This window comes from Phocoena sinus, chromosome 1, assembly GCF_008692025.1.
Source record: "Phocoena sinus isolate mPhoSin1 chromosome 1, mPhoSin1.pri, whole genome shotgun sequence".
NCBI classification, from domain to species: domain Eukaryota; kingdom Metazoa; phylum Chordata; class Mammalia; order Artiodactyla; family Phocoenidae; genus Phocoena; species Phocoena sinus.
Window position 1 is genome coordinate 12,789,594 of NC_045763.1, and position 19,488 is coordinate 12,809,081.

Below are 19,488 nucleotides of genomic sequence, written 5' to 3' on the forward strand. Positions count from 1 at the left end.
ACTCAGTCATTGGGGCTTCAGAGTTAATCTCTTAACCACTTCACTATTTACTTCTGTGAGGCATTAGTAACAGTGATGTTTAGTACATTGTGGTGGTGGATATTATCCTTGTTTCCGAAGGCCCTTGGAGAGATATGTCAGGTACAATAAGGACACATATCCTTTTTTTTTTTTTAATTTTATTTCTTTTTGGCTGCATTGGGTCTTCGTTGCTGTGGGCGGGCTTTCTCTAGTTGCGGTGAGCGGGGGCTACTCTTTGTTGCGGTGCGTGGGCTTCTCATTTGTGGTGGCTTCTCGTTACGGAGCACGGGCTCTAGGTGCGTGGGCTTCAGTAGTTGCAGCACACGGGCTCAGTAGTTGCGGCACGCGGGCCCTAGAGCACGCGGGCTTCAGTAGTTGCGATGCATGGGCTCAGTAGTTGTGGCTCGCGGGCTTAGTTGCTCTGTGACATGAGGGATCTTCCCGGACCAGGGGTCGAACTCGTGTCCCCTGCATTGGCAGGCAGATTCTTAACCACTGTGCCACCAGGGAAGTCCCAGGACACATATCCTTTTCACAACGTTATGAGGCGAGCGTTACCCCATTTTGCAGATGTGAAAACTGAGGCCCAACAGTGGGCTTGGCTGTCCTTGTGGATTAGGCTCCTGCCTTGGGCCTGGCCCCTGGCTGCTCCAGCATGTCTGGCCATGGGAGACTCAGGGTAGGGGAGTGACATGGGGCACCCCCCCACCCTCTGTCCCACAGCCATAGACAACTAGAGCAGCTGGAAGTGAAGCGCTCAGGGCTGGCGAAGGAGCTGGTGGAGGTGAGGGAGGCGCTGAGCTGTACCACGCTTCAGCGGGACATGCTGCAGGCTGAGAAGGCCGAGATGGCCGAGGCACTGACCAAGGTGGGTCCCCGTTTGCCACACCGCCACAAACCCACCTCTACCCTAGGCCCCAGGCCTTCTCACTCTGGGTGCAGACTGACCCCTATTTCAGGCTCACCTCTGATCCTGGCCACACACTGATCTCTGATCCTAGCCATAAGTGAACTGACCTTTAGGACTGGTCATATCCCTGCTTTTCCAGATGCTTCTGGGGCAGGGCCTGCAGCTCAGGTCATCCAGTCCCATCTCTGGACACAGGTCCTGGGGTCTGTGAGGGTTGGGGGCACAGATCTTGGTCGGTGCCTGCCCTGCTGTCTGTGGTCTGGGCCCTGAGCAAGGCCACCCTAGACCCCACTCTGGGGTACCCTCTGACCTCTGGCCGCGCCCCACAGTGGGAGCCAGCTTCATTGGTCCTTGCACGGCTCTGGGTGCGCAGCAGCGTGGGCAGCAGGGCGTCTGCAGGGATTTTGTTTCTGTCTCGTGTTCTCATGTTCTGTCTCCCTCCTCGTGTCCCCCGCCCTGTCTCTGGGGGCCCTGTCTCTCCGTGCCTCTTCTCGTCACCTCCCTACCTCCTGCCTCTCCCATCTCTCTGCCTTTCTCCCCATCTCTCCTTATCTTTCCATGTCTCTGCACGTCTTTTCCCATCTCTCTCCATCTCTCCCCGCCTGACCGTCTCTGGCCGCCCTGGTCCCGACCCTGCAGGCTGAGGCTGGCCGCGTGGAGCTTGAGCTCTCCATGACCAAGCTGAGGGCCGAGGAGGCCTCTCTGCGGGACTCCTTATCCAAGCTGAGTGCCCTGAACGAGAGTCTTGCCCAGGACAAGCTGGGTCTGAACCGCCTTGTCGCCCAGGTATGTTGTGTGCCAGCAGGCCCTCCTGCCTTGCCCACCTGTCCTCCCCGCTCAGAGACCCCGCTGAGGCATCCCCAGGCCCAGCCTAGGCCCACACCCCGACATCTCCCTGTACACCTCTGTCCCTCTGTCTTGTTGTTCTGTCTCTGACTCCTTCTGTCTGTCTGTCTTCTCTCTCATGGTCTGAGAGGAAAGAAGCTCCATGGGCCCTTCCTTCTGCTCCTCCCCAGTGTCCACACACCCTAGGGCACCGCCCCTTACCCCCGGGAGCCTCCCACGTGCTGGCTGTGATAGGTGGGTGGAGAAGGCATCCTTGGTCCCAGGTGGGACCTCTTCGGACCATGAGGGCCTGGGCTGATCTGGTCACTCGCCTCCGCCTGGCCCCCACAGCTGGAAGAGGAAAAGGCAGCCCTGCTGGGCCGGCAGCGGCAGGCGGAGCGCGAGGCCGCCTCCGCGCAGGAGGGGCAGGTGCTGCTGGAGCAGCTGCAGCTGGAGCACGAGGTGGAGCGGCAGGGCCTGCAGGGCTCCCTACGGGCGGCAGAGCAGGCCCGGGGGGCCCTGGAGCGCCAGCTCCCGGAGTTGCACCAGGAGCGCTGCCGGCTGCAGGAGCAGCTGGCCCAGGTGGGTGTACATGGGGTCTGGGGAGCAGGTGGGGAAGGGGTTCTAGGCTCCCGGCCTTTTGCATTCTGTCCTGGGGGACGTCACAGGCTCAGGAGCCTGCTTCCCGGCTGAAATCCAGCCCCACCTCTGCCAGCTGGGGGCCTTGAGCAAGTTACCCGACCTCCCCATGCCTCAGCGGCCCCACCTGTAACATGGGGCTAATAATTCTTACCACAAAGCGTTGTTCTGAAGAGTATACGGTGTAAGCACTTACAGAAATGAATCACCACTCAGTAAAGATTAATGATACGATAATTGGTAGAGAATTTTAGAATTGGAATCTTAGACTTGTTGGGAAATCATAGCTGGAAGGGACCTTAGGGTGTCTGTCCTGGAGGGCCTGGCTTCCTGGGAGGGGCCTCTAGGGAACAGACGACGTGGTGCAGGGAGCCAGGCTCTAGGTTCCCTTTCTGAGGCCTGCAGCGCAGCTCTCCTTTGCTTTCTCTTATACGTTCAGCTTCTCTGGACATTTTGGGGTGCAGGAAGTGTTTGGTTGCCACCCAAACTAAGTGACGACCCTTATGTTTGCATGTGCGTGCACTGCAGGTCCAGAGAAGGCTGTGATTTGTCCAGGTTCACACAGCACATCAGGGTACAACCGGGGCTTGAACCTGGTCTCCTGCCTGCCAGGGCCGGGTCGGGCCCAGGGTCGGGGTGATGCCCGATAAGCAGGCTGGGGGATTCCAGGGCTGGTGCTCACAGCGCCGGGGTGGGGCCAGCTCTCCCGGCAGCTGAGCGGGCGGGAGCATGAGCTGGAGCAGGCTCGGCGGGAGACGCAGCGGCAGACGGAGGCGTCGGAGCGGGCGGCCCGGGAGAAGGAGGCGCTGGCCAAGGAGCGGGCCGGCCTGGCGGTGCAGCTGGCAGCAGCCGAGCGTGAGGGCCGGACCCTGTCGGAGGAGGCCACACGCCTGCGGTGAGGCCTTGAGCTCTGCCCAGCCCACCCTGGGGGGTCTGACGGAGCCACCCCCTGGCCAGCCACGTCCAACATGGGCCCTCAGGGGCCAGCTCATCTCAGCCTGGGCTCAGGCTTCCCCGGGGAGCGTGGGCACGGCTGGGCAGGTGGGCTGGCACCTGGCCCATGGTTGGCCACGCCCTGGGATTCACAGTGTCCTGGGGCCTGGGAGGCTGGGTCCCGGGGCCTCAGGGGTCGTGCGTGCTGCAGCTTGGAGAAGGAAGCCCTGGAGAGCAGCCTGTTTGAGGTGCAACGGCAGCTGGCGCAGCTCGAGGCCCGGCGGGAGCAGCTGGAAGCAGATGGGCAGGCCCTACTGCTGGCCAAGGAGACCCTGACCGGTAGGGAGGCCAGGGGTGAGGGGTGGGGAACCCCGGGCTCCAGCCCGGAGCTGGAGCTGTAACCTGTCGAGTTCTGGGGTCTCACCGAAACTGGGATCACTGGCTTTTGGTTGTGGCTGACCCGGCTTCCAATCCAGCCACTGTCAGCCGCTTCCCTCTCTGGGCCACGGGTTCCTCATCTGACAGTTAGAGGTGATGAGGCTTTGCCAGGATGAGGTGAGAAAAGCATGGCCTTGGCACAGTGCCTGGCTCTGCAGCCAACGGTGGCTGCTGTCTATCATCATCAGGGCACTTAGAGAGTTCTGCGTCTCCGCGGAGCCATCATCAGCTGCTTTTCTGACGACTCATTCCTGCCCAGTCTCTGAACTCACAGGTTTTTCTTGCTCAACAAACATTTACTAAGCACCTGCTTGGGCCGCGAAAATTAAGTTTTTCATCCACGTGAGCCAGACAGAACCGGGAAGGGAAATGCTGACAGTCTCTGGTGGACTTCCCACCCCGAGGATAGTTTTTAGATTGTCCCCTGTGGGGTGCACCCTCCCCTGGTCACTTTCATTAGTGCTGAGAGTCCAGCAAGTACGCTTATGGCAGTCAGTCATTAAAGGTGATGCCTCATGGAAAGCTGTGCAGCCTTGGGAGGTTACCTGTCTCCTCTGAGCCTCTGTTTTCCTCATCTGTAAATTGGGGATAAGCCACATGGGTGTGATGTGAAGCTGTGTTGTGCTCAGCCAGGGGCCTGCCCGTGATAAGCACACAGTCAGTGATGGGGGTTCTCATGTTTTTACTGTCCTCTCCATTTGGGGGGCCCTCCTCATCAGTCACTTCATCCTTTAGATGCCGCTCCAGGTAGGTAGGGAGGGGGACAGGGCTACTGGGCCCATGCAGTTGACGGGGAAACAGAGGCCCAGAGAGGGCAAGAATGTTCTCCAAGGGAACTCAGCTAGATACCGGTGGGCCCTGTCCCCTCTGGGATTTTGCCCACATAGCTCACCTGGCCTGAGTCTGTTGGCCCACTGGGAGGGGAGCTTGTTTCTCCTTTCCATCCCTTCTGTGCAGGGGAGTTGGCGGGCTTGCGGCAGCAGATAACAACTACAGAGGAGAAGGTCGCTCTGGACAAGGAACTGATGGCCCAGAAGTTGGTGCAGGCTGAGCGGGAGGCCCAGGCCTCTCTGCGGGAGCAGCGGGCAGTCCACAAGGAGGACTTACAGCGACTCCAGCGAGAGAAGGTTCAGGCAGCTGGGTTGGGGCAGGTGGTGGGGTGGGGGAGGGCTCTGAACCACTGTCTCTGTCTCCTCTGTGACCTCAGGCGAGTACCTTCTCACTCTGCATCAGTGAAATGGAACTTCATCTCTGTTTCAGGGGCTCTGGGGGCAGCTGGGAGGATCCGTCGGGGACCACTCCTTATCAAACATGCAGACTCCCAGGCCCCAATCTGGTCCAGCCCTGGTGATCCTGATGCAGGGGGTCCACGACCATATTTGGAAAATGCTGATCTAATGTAGAGTCAGAAAGCACTTTAATTTGCTAAGAAGTGCAGTTTGCATATGAAAGATCACTCGGGGGACCAGAGCACATAGAAAGGCGAGGGGCCAGGTCACCAAAAGACAGAAGTACCTAAGAACACTGGCTCTGGAGTTACATTGCCTGGGTTTCAACCTGATCTTGGCCAAATGCTGGTTATGTTACCTAAGGTCTCTGTGCCTTCATTTCCCCATTTAAAAAAATATTTATTTATTTATTTATTTATTTGGCTGCACCAGGTTTTTTTTTTTTTTTTTTTTTTTTTTTTTGCGGTACACGGGACTCTCACTGTTGTGGCCTCTCCCGTTGCGGAGCACAGGCTCCGGACGCGCAGGCTCAGCGGCCATGGCTCACGGACCCAGCCACTCCGCGGTATGTGGGATCTTCCTGGACCGGGGCACGAACCCGTGTCCCCTGCATTGGCAGGCAGACTCTCAACCACTGCGCCACCAGGGAAGCCCCTGCACCAGGTTTTAGCTGCGGCATGTGGGATCTTCGTTGCCGCATGCGGGATCTTTTTTTTTTTTAGTTGCAGCATGTGGAATCTTCAGTTGCGGCATGTGGGATCTAGTTCCCTGACCAGGGATGGAACCTGGGCCCCCTGTATTGGGAGCGCGGAGTCTTAGCCACTGGACCACCAGGGAAGTCCCCCATTTCCCCATCTTAACAATGGGGATAATGATAGTATAATTTATGAGGATGAGGTGAGATGATCCTTACAAAGAGCTTAACATAGAGACTGGCACTTTGTAGATGCTCCATAATTGCTGGTTGTCATTATTACTACTGTACTGAGATACTCTCCAGAGTGGGCCTCTGGACAGGGGACCCGAGTCACTCATCTTGGACTGGGCTGCTGCTGACAGAGGTTCAGGCTGTGGCTCCTGACACCAGGGGGCGCCATTCACCTTGTACGTAATCTTTTTGGATTTGTGCATAGAATCACTTCTCCAGCAGGTGGCGACAGAGCATTTGAAGCAGAGACTATTTTCACACAGCTGTTAGGGACTAGGGCTGGGACCAGGCACCTCCCTCAGACCCCAAGTGGGCTCTGCCTGTGGGTTGTACCCACCCAGTCCCCAGGGAGCCAAACTCTCCTGTACCTTCCCTCATTCTCCCGGCACCAGCAGACTCAGCCTCTTAATGTCACCATACCCGTGCTCTTCTCTGCAGCTATTCTGCCACCCCCAGACCCATGCCCTCTTATTGCTCACAGCTGACCCAGCTCCCCTCTACCCCAACCCCCAATCCTGGTCCCTCTTTCACAAACTCTCAACAACCCGCTATTCTAAAATTCAGATTGCTCCCTGTCACTCTGTCTTGAGGCTCTGCCGTCCCAACTGTCCTGAAAATCAGGTCACCCCTCCCTAAAGCCCACTGGTCTGGTCTGGCCTGGCTGCTGCCTGTGGCTTTGGCCTCGTCCTTCACCATGTCCTCCTCGTAGTCCAAGCTCCAATGACCTTAAATATCACAGTTTCCCTGTTCGTCATGTTTCCTCTTTCCTCCGAGTCATCTCCGGGGCTGTACTCTGGCCTGGGGTTCTTTTCCTTTTCTCTCTGCCTGACTGACGGCTGCTTGTTTCCTCCAGGAAACATTCTCTGACCCCTCCCCCTCCTCCCCCCGCCCACCCAAAGGCCAGGCCGTTGCTGCTCCTGGCGTGTCCCCATCACGGCCCGCATTATCACCCACCCACCTTGTAGTTCCCTGGTCACTTGCCCCACGGCCCTTGCTGCCCCGAGGTTGGCGAGGGGCTGTCTGGGCCCAGCCTCGTGGGTCACACGCACGTGGGCCTGGCCCCCAGGAGGCGGCATGGCAGGAGCTGGAGGCAGAGCGGGCCCAGCTGCAGAGTCAGCTACAGCGGGAACGGGAGGAACTGCTGGCCCGGCTGGAGGCCGAGAAGGAAGAGCTGAGTGAGGAGATTGCCGCCCTGCAGCAGGAGCGCGACGAGGGCCTCCTCCTGGCCGAGAGCGAGAAGCAGCAGGTTCGTGAGCCCTGCTGTGGCCTCCACTGCTGCCTGAGGGGCCCCTGTTCTGGGGCTGGTCCCTGCTCAGCCGCCCAGCAGCTAGGAGCTAGGAGTCCTTTTCTGGGCCTCGGTTTCCTCACCTTCAGGATGGGGGAGTTCAAGGGGTGCTTGTGAAGCGTCGCTGAGACCCCTGTCCAGCGAGCGGGCCCGGCACGTGGTGGGGGCTTACTGAGTGGCAGCCACAGTCATGACACCGTGAGCATTGTTCCAGAAAAGCTGACCCACGTTCTCCCATCCCTCCTCCCACCCCAGGCTGGGCATGGCGTCCCCATGACCGCCTCTGAGCAGTCCCCGCGAAGCCCACATGCAGCAGCTGACCCTCCTCAGAAAGAACTAACTCCTGACTTACCCATAATGTAATGGAGACAGGGCAGACTGCGTCCATCTCCTCTCCTCACCTGCTGCGTCACCCTGGGCAAGTCACTTTACCTCTTTGAGCCTCAGTAGCCTCATCTGTAAAATGGGAATGATGAAAGGCCCTGCTTCAGGATGTGAGATGTCCGAGTTGTATCTGTGTCCAGGTTATTGTTACTGCTGTTGTACCCTTTCCTGGGGCTGCCGAGGGGGTGAGCCTGCACCTCTGCCCTGGCTCCACCTGTGGTGGCCCAGTCAGGTCCCCGAGCCCCCAGTGGGCACATTTCCAAGGCCAACGTGGGGGAAAGGCCCAAGCATGCCCCCCAAGACCACCCAACACCCCGAGCCCTTTGCTCCCTGCCTCTGCCCAGGCCCTGTCCCTGAAGGAGTCCGAGAAGACGGCGCTGTCAGAGAAGTTGATGGGGACGCAGCACAGCCTGGCCGCCATCTCCCTGGAGATGGAGCGACAGAAGCGCGATGCTCAGAGCCGGCAGGAGCAGGACCGGGTAGGCCAGGCGGGGGCGGGCGGGCCTCCATCAGAGCCGGGGTTGGGGATGGGGGGAACACAGCCCTGCCCGAGGGGGACACGTGGCTCTGCCCTGGGGGTTAGCATCCAGGCTGTTGGCGGAGCTTCACCCTTCCTTGGGAGTCCCCATTGGAGGGAGGTGGCACGGCTCTGCCCTGTGAATCCCCTAGTCTGAGGGAGAGACCGGCTACGTGCATAGCACTTGCCGGGCGTCAAGGGATCAGTAGAGGGCCCGGCAGGCCAGCATGAGGGGCCGCGTCTAGAGCCTCAAATGGACAGTTCAGGTGGCGCAGCTGGGATCAGTGGCGGTGGGGGTTGGGAGTGCGGGGGAGGAGGACACGGCAGTGCCAAGTCTCAGGAGCCCGTGTGTCCTAGAGCACCGTGAATGCCCTGACGTCCGAGCTGCGGGACCTGCGGGCCCAGCTTGAGGAGGCTGCCGCGGCCCATGCGCAGGAGGTGAAGAGGCTGCAGGAACAGGCCCGAGACCTGGGCCGGCAGCGGGAGTCCTGCCTGCGTGAGGTGAGCTTTCTGCCCGTCCACCCACCCGCTTCCTCCTAGGCAGTGCAGCCTAGACGCCGCTGGGAACCCAGAAGCGTGTGTTCGAGGACAAAGGAATGCATGAAAGGAAGTAGGCGGCAGGCGTTAGGCGTTTATTAAGTACCTGCTGGGTACGTGTGGGACTTGGGCTCTCACCGAGAGGCTGGGCTGGGCGTCCCTGGCCTCTTGAGGTTGATCCACAGGACGATCTTTTTATTTATTTTATTTTATTTATTTCTTTTTTGGCTGTATTGGGTCTTCGTCGCTGTGCACGGGCTTTCTCTAGTTGCGGCAAGCGGGGGCTGCTCTTTGTTGCGGCGCGCGGGCTTCTCATTGCAGTGGCTTCTCTTGTTGCGGAGCACGGGCTCTAGGTGCGTGGGCTTCAGTAGTTGCAGCATGCAGGCTCAGTAGTTGTGGCTCATGTGCTCTAAGAGCGCAGGCTCAGTAGTTGTGGCGCACCAGCTTAGTTGCTCCGCGGCGTGCGGGATCTTCCCGGCCCAGGGCTCGAGCCCGTGTCCCGTGAATTGGCAGGCGGATTCTTAACCACTGCGCCGCCAGGGAGGTCCCGCAGGATGATCTTGATTGATGTTTATTTCAGGCCAGAGCACCGCTGACTCCAACATGCTTTGCCCCAAATCAGAAGTCACACCTGCAGTCCGAGCCGCTGCAGAGGGATGGGGCAGGTGCCCCGTGGCCAGGGAGATGGGGATGGGCTCCTTTCCACCCGGCTTGAGTGGGCCCCGACCCCCGTATGTGGACCCCGGCTGTCCTCACAGGCAGAAGAGCTTCGGACCCAGCTGCGCCTGCTGGAGGATGCCCGCGACGGGCTGCGGCGGGAGCTGCTGGAGGCCCAGCGCAAGGTGCGTGAGAGCCAGGACGGCCGTGAGGCCCAGCGCCAGGAGGCGGGTGAGCTGCGGCGCAGCCTGAGCGAGGGGGCCAAGGAGCTCGAGGCCCTGCGGCGGTCCAACGAGGAGCTGCGGGTGGCCGTGAAGAAGGCGGAGAGCGAGCGGATCAGGTGGGGTGACACGGGGGCCCAGCCCCCAGCCCTTCACCGAGCCTCGTCCTTCATTCGCACTGAATGTCATCCCAGGAACTAACTTCACCCCCCAAGGTTCTGGGGAAATCGCACAGATGGGGAGTCTCTGCCCTCGAACCAGGCCTGGACTTGGTTTGTTTTAGGTGACTGTCCTACCTGAAGGAAGGGGAATGGTGGTCGCAGGCAGGGTTGGGTCCAGACTCTGACCTTACCCACTGGCATCACCCTGGAGACTAGCGTGTGTCGCTGGTCCACCTCTCTCAGCCAAGGGCCTGATCCACAGCCCTGGAGGGCTCAGCTCAGGAGAGGGCCACTTTGCAGGCAGCACTGGGGGAACCTCTAGGCCAAGAGCTTGCCAGACCCACTCCGGGAATCAGGGGAAGGGACCTTTGTGTAGGGCCACTCACCTACTCTTCCAGGACCTGGGGCTACCTCTGCCCTCTGCCCTCTGCCCCCTCCAGCCTGAAGCTTGCCAATGAGGACAAGGAACAGAAGCTCGTGCTCCTGGAGGAGGCTCGGGCGGCTGTGGGCAAGGAGGCTGGCGAGCTGCGGGCTAGGCTGCAGGAGGTGGAGCGCTCGCGGCTAGAGGCTCGGAGGGAGCTGCAGGAGCTCCGGCGGCAGGTAACACCCCTGGGCAGTCGCTGTGTGCGCTGGGCCACAGCACCCCCTTTTGGGAGCCGAGGTCCCTCATAGGTAAAACCAGGGCCTTGAACTATATATAACAAGGCTTGTTACCTAACCTTGGTATTAATGGATGGGCTTTGAGGAATCCTCAGACCCTGAAACCGTGTGTTTGTGTGTGCGTGTGTGGATACATTTGTGTTCACACTCGCTCACATTTCTCCAAAGACTGGGTCTGGGGCTCTTGTCCAATTCTCAGAGGAATCTGTGAACATCAAGAGGTGCAGATCCCGTGAACTAGGTCAGGAGCTGGCAACCTTTTTCTGTAAAGCGCCCAGTAGTAAATATTTCCAGCTTTATGGGCCGTACGGTCTCTGTTGCAGCCACTCAACTCTGCCATCGTAGGGAGGAAGCAGGTCTGGACGGTACCTACATGAGTGGAGTGTGTTCCATTAAAACTTTGCTTATGGACATTGAAATTTGAATTTTATATACTTTTTTTTATGATTAAAAAAATTATTTAGGCTCCATTGGGTCTTCTTCGCTGCGTGCGGGCTTTCTCTAGTCGCGGCGAGCGGGGGGCTACTCTTCGTTGCGGTGCGCGGGCTTCTCTTGTTGCGGAGCACGGGCTCTAGGCGCGCGGGCTTCAGTAGTTGTGGCACGTGGGCTCAGTAGTTGTGGCTCGCGGGCTCTAGAGGGCAGGCTCAGTAGTTGTGGCGCACGGGCCTAGTTGCTCCGTGGCATATGGGATCTTCCTGGACCAGGGCTTGAACCTGTGTCCCCTTGCATTGGCAGGCGGATTCTTAACCACTGTGCCACCAGGGAAGTCCCCTGAATTTTATATACTTTTCACGTGTCATAAATATTGTTCTTCTTTTGCTTTTCTTTCAACCATGTAAAAATGAGCCATTTTTAACTACTTAAAAATGTACAAACCATCCTTAGTTCAAGCCCTTACAGAAGCAGATGACCGGTGGAATTTGGCCTGCAGAATTTTGGCCTGCAGTTTGCAGAGCCCTGAACTAGATGATTTCCAAGCCCATCAGTAACAGCAAGCATTTAACAAGTGCCTGCTGTATACTGGGCACTGCCCTGGACACTAAGGGCTCAGGCTTTCCCGCCCTAGAAGACCCGGCAGAACAGGAAACAGCCCCCTTTGGCACCCAGGCCCTGCCTCCCCAGAGATATTGCAGTCTGCATAACAAATACCCTCCACCTCCCACCGATGTACCCCTCTACCCGGGCCCCCTCCCAATGGGCTGAAGTCCCAGGAAACATTAGGAATCCCTGAAAGGAACTGTGTGCCAGGCTCTTGCTGGGTGTTTTGTGTGCTATAGCACGTTTTCATATTCCCTTTGCGGTAGCACTGTGGGGTAAGTAGGCCTCATCCCCCCACCTGCTCCTCTGGGGAAATAGGGGCCTAGAAACATACCTTTGATTCTGCTTGTCTGAGATCAAGTCCCAGTCTGCTGCTTATGAGCTGTGTGACTTTGGGCAAGTCTCTTCACCTCTCTAAGCTTTCGTCTTCATGTCTGTTAAAGAGGGAGAATGTTAGTACTTACCCCGTATTGAGTTAATATGAGCAAAGTGCTTAGAACAGAGCTGGACACATGGTAAACACTCCATAAAAGTTAGGCATCATCGTAGAGGTGAAAAGTGACCCAGAGTTCCCGCCCTGCAGAACTCCTAGGGGTTCAGCACTCCCTACCTGTACTCTCCACGATAGGTAGTTATGATTAGGTGGTACATTGAGGTCATTGGTGCCCAGGTGCCTGGCGTGGCTCAACCAGGGTGGAGTTATCAGGGGCAGGCTCCCAGTGGATTGGGGTGGTGTTCAATGTATGTGTCCCTAGAGCAGTGGGTCCCAAATACCCTCTGTGCCTGGTTTGGACTAGGCAGGGTATAGGGGCAGAGCTGAAAAGGCTGCCATTGGAGCCTGCGGGCACTCTCCAGTACCCTGGGCTAGAAGGGGCTGTGGGTGCTGAGAATGGGTCCTAGGTCCTGCCTGTGTCCACTCTTTCTCACAGATGAAGATGCTGGACAGTGAGAACGCCAGGCTGGGCCGGGAGCTGGTGGAGCTGCAGGGCCGCGTGGCACTGGGCGAGAGGGCAGAAAAGGAGGGCAGACGGGAGGCCCTGGGCCTCCGACAGAAGCTGCTGAAGGGCGAAGCCAACCTGGACGCTGTGCGGCAGGAGGTAACTGGATGGTGGGCAGACTGCCTGGAGGAGGAGGATCCTCGGAGGCAGCCAGGCTGCCCTGGGCCTTCTCCAGTGAGAAGCAGTGGGGACTCCAATGCTGGAGTCATTCTGAGAGATCACTGCCTAGGACTGGTCCCTCTTCCCTACTCCTTGAGATTCTTCCCCAGGTATAATAATAACAGTAATAACAACTGCAAGAACTGTGTAGTGGGGGTGGGGGGAGTTTTGTAGACAGAATCTCGTTTGATTCTCCCAGCAGCCTCATGATGTAGGTATAATTAGGCCTGGTTTACAGAGAGAACCAGACACTGGGGCTCAGAGAGGTCAAGGGATCTACTCAAGGTCACACAGCCACCCAGGTCTGTCAGACTCCAAAGCCTACACTCTTTTCACTCTGTGTTTTCTGGCAGTGAATCTACTGTGCGACCTTGACCAAATCACTCAACCTCTCTGTGCTTTAGAGCACTCATGGGATAGAGGCTAGCACAGCAGGGGATGTATACCAGGTCCTTGTGTAGGTCTTGTCATCCAGGAGGTGTTCGTAGATGGTTTCCAGTGAAACTGATGACTGTGAGAGGTTGACTCATTCTCTGAACCAGAGGGGTAATGTGTGAGTGTGTGTGACCATGCACTTCACTAGTAAATAATTTTTTAGTACCTCCCCTCATTGTGTGATTTATTGATAAATTATGTGTACTGAGAGGCAGTGTTGCCTAATGGTTAAAGAGAAAAGGCTCTGGAGCCAGGGTGCCTGGCTTTGAATCCTAGCTCTCAGTTTACTAGCTGTGTGGCCTCCGGCAAGTTACATAACTGCCCTGTGCTCAGTTTCCTCATCTGTAAAATGGAGATGATTTATAGTGGTAATTAGAGTTGATTTTTTTTGAGGGGAAAGTACTTAGTGCTTGGCACTAATAATTCCTATCTATGTAAGCATTAGCTGTTAGCTTATTACTAATAAACTGTGTACACTGCAAGGCATATACACAGAAGGAAGAGGTAAACAAATTCTAATAGTTTCCTTCCATACTCCCATGATGTTCCTGCATCTCCTGCCTGGGTGGAGACCATTAACGAAACAGGAGTTCTGCAAGCCACTTCTGGGCCCATGGGCTCCAGGCTGAGCCTGGGAGGGTGGGTGTCGGGTTGAGGGGCGGCCTTGCTGACCCCCACCTCCCGGCCTTGCCCCCTCACCCCAGCTCCAGGGAGCCCAGCGGAAGCTGCAGGAGCAAGAGGGCGAGTTCCGGACCCGCGAGCGAGGCCTGCTGGGCTCCCTGGAGGAGGCGCACAGCGCCCAGAAACAGCAGTTGGACCATGCGCGCGGCCTGGAACTGAAGCTGGAGGCCGCCCGGGCCGAGGCTGCAGAGCTGGGGCTGCGACTGAGCGCGGCCGAGGGCCGGGCTCAGGGCCTGGAGGCCGAGCTGGCCCGCGTGGAGACGCAACGGCGCGCAGCGGAGGCCCAGCTGGGGGGCCTGCGCTCAGCCCTGCGCCGGGGCCTGGGCCTCGGTGGTGTGTCCAGCCCTCCCCCGCGGCCTGCGCCCGTCTCTCCTAACCGGAGCGCGCCTGTTGGAGGTGAGAGAGCTCGGTGGAGAAGGGGAGGGTCAGTGGGCGGGCCTCGAAGAAACTCCGCCCTTTCTCTCCGCCCCCATGTCCAGTTCTGTCCCGCCTACGAGGCCGCCCTTGGCCTGGCCCGCCCCGCCCCTCTTTTGATGACCAGTCTCAAACCCCGCCCCTTCAGCTAGTTCCTTGCTGAGACCCGCCTACCTGCGCCCCCCACCCCCCTTACATCACTTTCTGGCCCTTCGCTGGGCCACGCCCCTCTTGAGCCCAGTCTCAGTCCTGCCACTCACCCAGGCTGACCTGCGCACAACGTAGCTTGCTTCTTTTTAAAGGGAGTAGAGAGGGTGCCGCTTTTTTTTTTCCATTGAAATATAGTTGATTTACAATGTGGTAATTTCTGCTGTATTGCAAAGTGATTCAGTTATACATGTATATACATTTTTAAAATATCCTGTTCCATTATGGTTTATCACAGAATATTGAATATGGTTCTCTGTGCTATACAGGAGGACCTTGTTGCTTATCCATTCTATACATAATAGTTTGCATCTGCTAATCCCAAACTCCCACTCAATTCCTCTCCCACCCCCCTTTCCCTTTGTCAGCCACAAGTCGGTTCTCTGTGTCTGTGAGTCTGTTTCTGTTTCATAAAAGTTCATTTGTGTCATATTTTAGATTCCACATTTAAGTGATTATCATATGGTATTTGTCTTTCTCTTTCTGACTTACTTCACTTAGTATGATAATCTCTAGGTCCATCCATGTTGCTGCAAATGGCATTATTTTATTCTTTTTTATGACTGAGTAGTATTCCGTTGTATGTGTATACCATATCATCTTTTTAAAAAAAAAACAACAAAATATAGGGCTTCCCTGGTGGTGCAGTGGTTGAGAGTCTGCCTGCTGATGCAGGGGACACGGGTTCGTGCCCTGGTCCGGGAAGATCCCACATGCTGCAGAGCGGCTGGGCCCGTGAGCCATGGCTGCTGAGCCTGCGCATCCGGAGCCTGTGCTCCGCAGTGGGAGGGGCCACAACAGTGAGAGGCCCACATACCGCAAAAAAAACCAACCAAACAAACAAAAAATATTTATTTATTTGGTTGCACCGGGTCTTAGTTGTGGCAGGTGGGCTCCTTAGTTGTGGCTTGCCAGCTCCTTAGTTGTGGCAGGTGGGCTCCTTAGTTGCAGCTTGCTGGCTCCTTAGTTGTGGCACACGAACTCTTAGTTGTGGGATGCATGTGGGATCTAGTTCCCTGACAAGGGATCAAACCCAGGCCCCCTGCATTGGTAGCGTGGAGTCTCATCCACTGCGCCACCAGGGAAGTCCCTGTACCACATCTTCTTTATCCATTCATCTGTTGATGGACATTTAGGTTGTTTCCATGTCTTGGCTATTGTGAATATGTGCTGCTATGAACATAGGGGTGCATGTATCTTTTTGAATTATATTTTTGTCTGGATATATGCCCAGGAGTGGGATTGCTAGATCATATGGCAACTCTATTTTTAGTTTTTTGAGGACCCTCCATACTGTTTTCCATAGTGGCTGAGGGTGCTCCTTCTTAATGCCCTTAACTCCTCTGAGTCTTTGAGTCTCCACCCTTTCTAATTGACCCCTGCCCTCTCTCCATCAGCACCTCATCCTCTTCATTCTCCTGTCGCTGGCTCCACACCCCTCCATACCAGACCTATGACCCCCATATCTACCCCAGAAAGATACACACTCAGCCCAACCCCCTTTGCAGGAACTTCTTCAGAAGAGATCCTCCCACCCACACCTGCTCCCAAGGCCCAGGGGATGACTCTGGGAAAATCAGCACTGTGTTTCAGCGGGTGCAAGCAGCCTTTTTAGGGAGCATTCATCTTGTCTCGGCCTGACCCCAATCTCACCTTGATTCCTAGGGCCTAGAATAGAACCTGTGGAATCTTAGAACGGCGGGAAATTTCACTATGAGATATTGAGTTGTTGCCTCTTCAAGTGCACGGATTTAGCCCCAGGATTGCATTCTTTCATTCAGTTCCGCTATTTATTAAGCACATACTATGTGCCAAATACAGTTGAAGCACTGGGGATGGAGTGGTAAACAAAACTGACAAGCATTTCTACTTTTATGGAGCTTATGGTCTAGGTATGGGAGTAGCAGGCAATAAAAGTGCTATATAAATTAAATATAGAATGTATCGGGTGGTGGTATGAGCTGGAAAATAGGTAAGGAAAAATAAGTCAAGGGATATTGCTGGTGAGAATGTAAAACGGTGCAGCCACTTTGGAAAATAGTTTGGCAGTTCCTCAAAAAACTAAAACTTAGAATTACCGTCTGACCTAACAATTCCACACCTAGGTATATACCCAAAAGAATAGGCACTTGAATAGATATTGTCCACCAGTGTTGGTTGTAGCATCATTCACAGTAGCCAAAATGTGGAAGCAACCAAAGTGTGAGTCGGCAGGTGAATTGATCATGTGGTACCATTATTATTCACCCTTGAAAAGGAGTGACATTTTGATGCGTGTTACAACATGGGTAACCTTTGACAACGTTATGCTAAGCGAAATAAGCTACTCACAAAAGAACAAATATAGTATGATTTTACTTATATGAAATATTTAGAATAGACATTCATGGAGACAGAAGGAGTTTAGAGGTTACCGGGGGTGTGAGGAGGGGAGAATTAAGAGTTATTGTTTACTGGTTACAGAGTTTGGGGTTGTATTAGTCTGCCAAGGCTGCTGTAACAAAGTACCACAAACCACTTAAACGACAGAAATTTATGTCTCAGGGTTCTGGAGCCAGAAGCCCAAGGTCAGGGTGTGACAGGGCCATGCTTCCCCTAAAGGCATTAGGGAAGAATTTGTTCCAGGTTTCCTAGCTTCTGGTAGTTCCTTGACTTATGGCAGCATAACCCCAGTCTCCACACGGAGTTCTCCTTGAGTGTGTGTCTCAATTCCCCCTTTTTGTAAGGACACCGATCATACTGGATTAGGGTCCACCCTACTCCAATATGACCTCGTCTTAACTCATGACATCCATAACAACCCTATCTCCAAATAAGGTCACATTCTGGGTATGGCAGTTAGGACTTCGACATACGAATTTTGAGGAAATGCGATTCAACCCATAATAGGGGTGATGGAAAGGATTTAGAAACAGTGGTGATGTTCGCACAACAGCGTGAGTATAATTAATGCCACTTAAAGGTGGTGAGAAAGGCATATTTTGTTATATATATCTCATCACAGTAAAATTTCTTTTTTTTAATGAATTTATTTAATTTGGCTGCGTTGGGTCTTCGTTGCTGCGCGCGGGCTTCTCTAGTTGCGGCAAGCGGGGGCTGCTCTTTGTTGCGGTGCTCTGGCTTCTCATTGCGGTGGCTTCTTTTGCTGCGGAGCACAGCCTCCAGTTGTTGTGGCGCGCGGGCTCAGTAATTGTGGCCTGCGGGCTCTAGAGTGCAAGCTCAGTAGTTGTGGTGCACGGGCTTCGTTGCTCCGCCGGTTGTGGGATCTTCCCAAACCAGGGCTCGAACCGGTGTCCCCTGCATTGGCAGGCAGATTCTCAACCACTGCGCCACCAGGGAAGCCCCAGTAAAATTGCTTTTGAAGCTAAGGCCAGGACGGGGGCTAAGGTGTCCCTGTGGGAGGCAGGAAGAGCCTCGCTGAGGAGGAGGTGGGGAAGGGAAGGGTGGAGAAGAGACTGAGGGCAAGTGGAGAAGTCCTGAGTGGCAGCACCCCTGTCCTGTGCACAGCAAGGGCCACAGTGCTGCCGGAGTGTAGAGAGCAAGGTGGAGAGGTGTGGGACGTGAGGCCGTGGGACACCAGACCTGCTCAAGCGGTCCTTGCAGGCCGCCACGAGGGTACCGGCTTCACTCTGAGGGGAGGGAGGCAGTGGGTAGACGTCCCGCTCTGGGTCCTCTGGGTGCTGATGGAGCCGTGGGGCTGGTTGGGTGTCACTGCTAAGGCCGACCCCCGTCCTGCTGTTCTCATTATTGACCTCCAGGTGCTGTCCCATCTCTGTCCGCCCTGTCCCCTCCCACCTCGTCATTGCCCGTCATCTCCCAAGCACAGTTCAAGTTTTTCTGCTGGGAAATAGGGGCACCTGGGTTTAAATCCCAGCTCTGGATCTTCCAAGCTTTGAGACCAAGCAAATCACTTAACTGCTCTGAGCCTGCCCAGCCTGTGAAGGGGGGAAGTTGGTCCTTACCTCTCAGGGAATTACTGTGAGGCTGAAACGAGATGATGTAGGGAAAGCATTGGCCCAGTGCCTGGCACATAGTAAGTGCTCGTTACAGGGAGGTGTCGAGGGGATGGAGTGTCCACCCTTGGACTGGGCCCAGGGGATGCAGCCCTCATGCGCTTGTGGTCTGGATGGGAGAGGCAGACATTGGACCCCCATGAGGGTGGGATGAGCTCACCCTAACCCAGCCTGGGGTCAGGGAGGCCTCTGAGGAGTGTTCTTTTTTTTTTTAAATAAATTTATTTATTTATTCACTTATTTAATTTTTGGCTGCATTGGGCCTTTGTTGCTGCACGTGGGTTTTCTCTAGTTGCGGCGAGCGGGGGCTACTCTTCCTTGTGGTGCGTGGGCTTCTCATTGCAGTGGCTTCTCGTTGCGGAGCATGGGCTCTAGGCGCTCGGGCTTCAGTAGTTGCGGCACTCAGGCTCAATAGTTGTGGCTTGCAGTCTCTAGACTGCAAGGTCAGTCTGCTTGCAGGGTCAGTAGTTGTGGCGCACGGGCTTAGTTGCTCCGTGGCATGTGGGATCTTCCCGGCTCAGGACTCGAACCCGTGTCCCCTGCATTGGCAGGTGGGTTATCAACCACTGCGCCACCAGGAAAGCCCCTGAGGAGTGTTCTTTACACGTAGGGATGGGCCAGGCAAAGAGAAGCCATTGAGAGAGAAGGCAACAGAAGATACAAAGGTCCTGGTGCCTTTGTAAGAGGGAATGTTCTAGAACGTGGGAGCTGTGGGTGATGTGAAGTGGCCAGCTTGTCAAGGGAGAGGGTGATGCTGGTGGGGGTGAGCGACAGGTGATGGCAAGGAAGCTGGGCTTGGTTCTGAGGGTTGGAAGGGCTGGTCAAGGGTTAAGCAAGAGGCTGAGGGGACCCAGTTTGTGCTGTGGGGAGCTCACTGGGCTGCCGGGCTCAGCAGGGATGGGCGAGATGCATTGGGAGCCTGCAGGCATCAACCAGGCAGGAGAGGCCTGTGGCTCCTGCATCCCCAAGCGTGTCTCATTCTCTAGGAAGTGGAGAAGAGCTCAGCAGCCCCAAGCCCTTGGAACGCAGCCCTGGGTCCCAGCCACCATCCCCAGGACCTGCCGCCTCCCCGGCATCTCCAGACCTGGACCCGGAAGCAGTGCGGGGGGCCCTCCGGGAGTTCCTGCAGGAGCTGCAGAGCGCCCAGAGAGAACGGGTGAGGTGGGGCGTGAGTGGCTGCAGGGGGAGCCCCGTGGCC

The 19,488-nt window shown here is 56.1% G+C and overlaps 1 protein-coding gene across 8 annotated transcripts in view; it reads left to right on the plus strand.

The window, feature by feature from the left end:
* The window catches only part of CROCC (ciliary rootlet coiled-coil, rootletin), a 49,291-nt gene that overhangs the window by 22,921 nt on the left and 6,882 nt on the right, over window positions 1–19,488 (plus strand). For all 8 annotated transcript variants that reach the window (XM_032642449.1, XM_032642476.1, XM_032642487.1 and 5 more), the window contains 14 exons: window positions 745–889; window positions 1,571–1,717; window positions 2,108–2,338; window positions 3,097–3,290; window positions 3,540–3,667; window positions 4,724–4,893; window positions 6,990–7,169; window positions 7,937–8,071; window positions 8,467–8,610; window positions 9,405–9,643; window positions 10,126–10,285; window positions 12,313–12,480; window positions 13,680–14,052; window positions 19,277–19,446. In XM_032642449.1, the coding sequence (XP_032498340.1) occupies window positions 745–889; window positions 1,571–1,717; window positions 2,108–2,338; window positions 3,097–3,290; window positions 3,540–3,667; window positions 4,724–4,893; window positions 6,990–7,169; window positions 7,937–8,071; window positions 8,467–8,610; window positions 9,405–9,643; window positions 10,126–10,285; window positions 12,313–12,480; window positions 13,680–14,052; window positions 19,277–19,446 (2,584 nt within the window). The remainder of the gene's footprint in view (window positions 1–744; window positions 890–1,570; window positions 1,718–2,107; window positions 2,339–3,096; window positions 3,291–3,539; window positions 3,668–4,723; window positions 4,894–6,989; window positions 7,170–7,936; window positions 8,072–8,466; window positions 8,611–9,404; window positions 9,644–10,125; window positions 10,286–12,312; window positions 12,481–13,679; window positions 14,053–19,276; window positions 19,447–19,488) is intronic.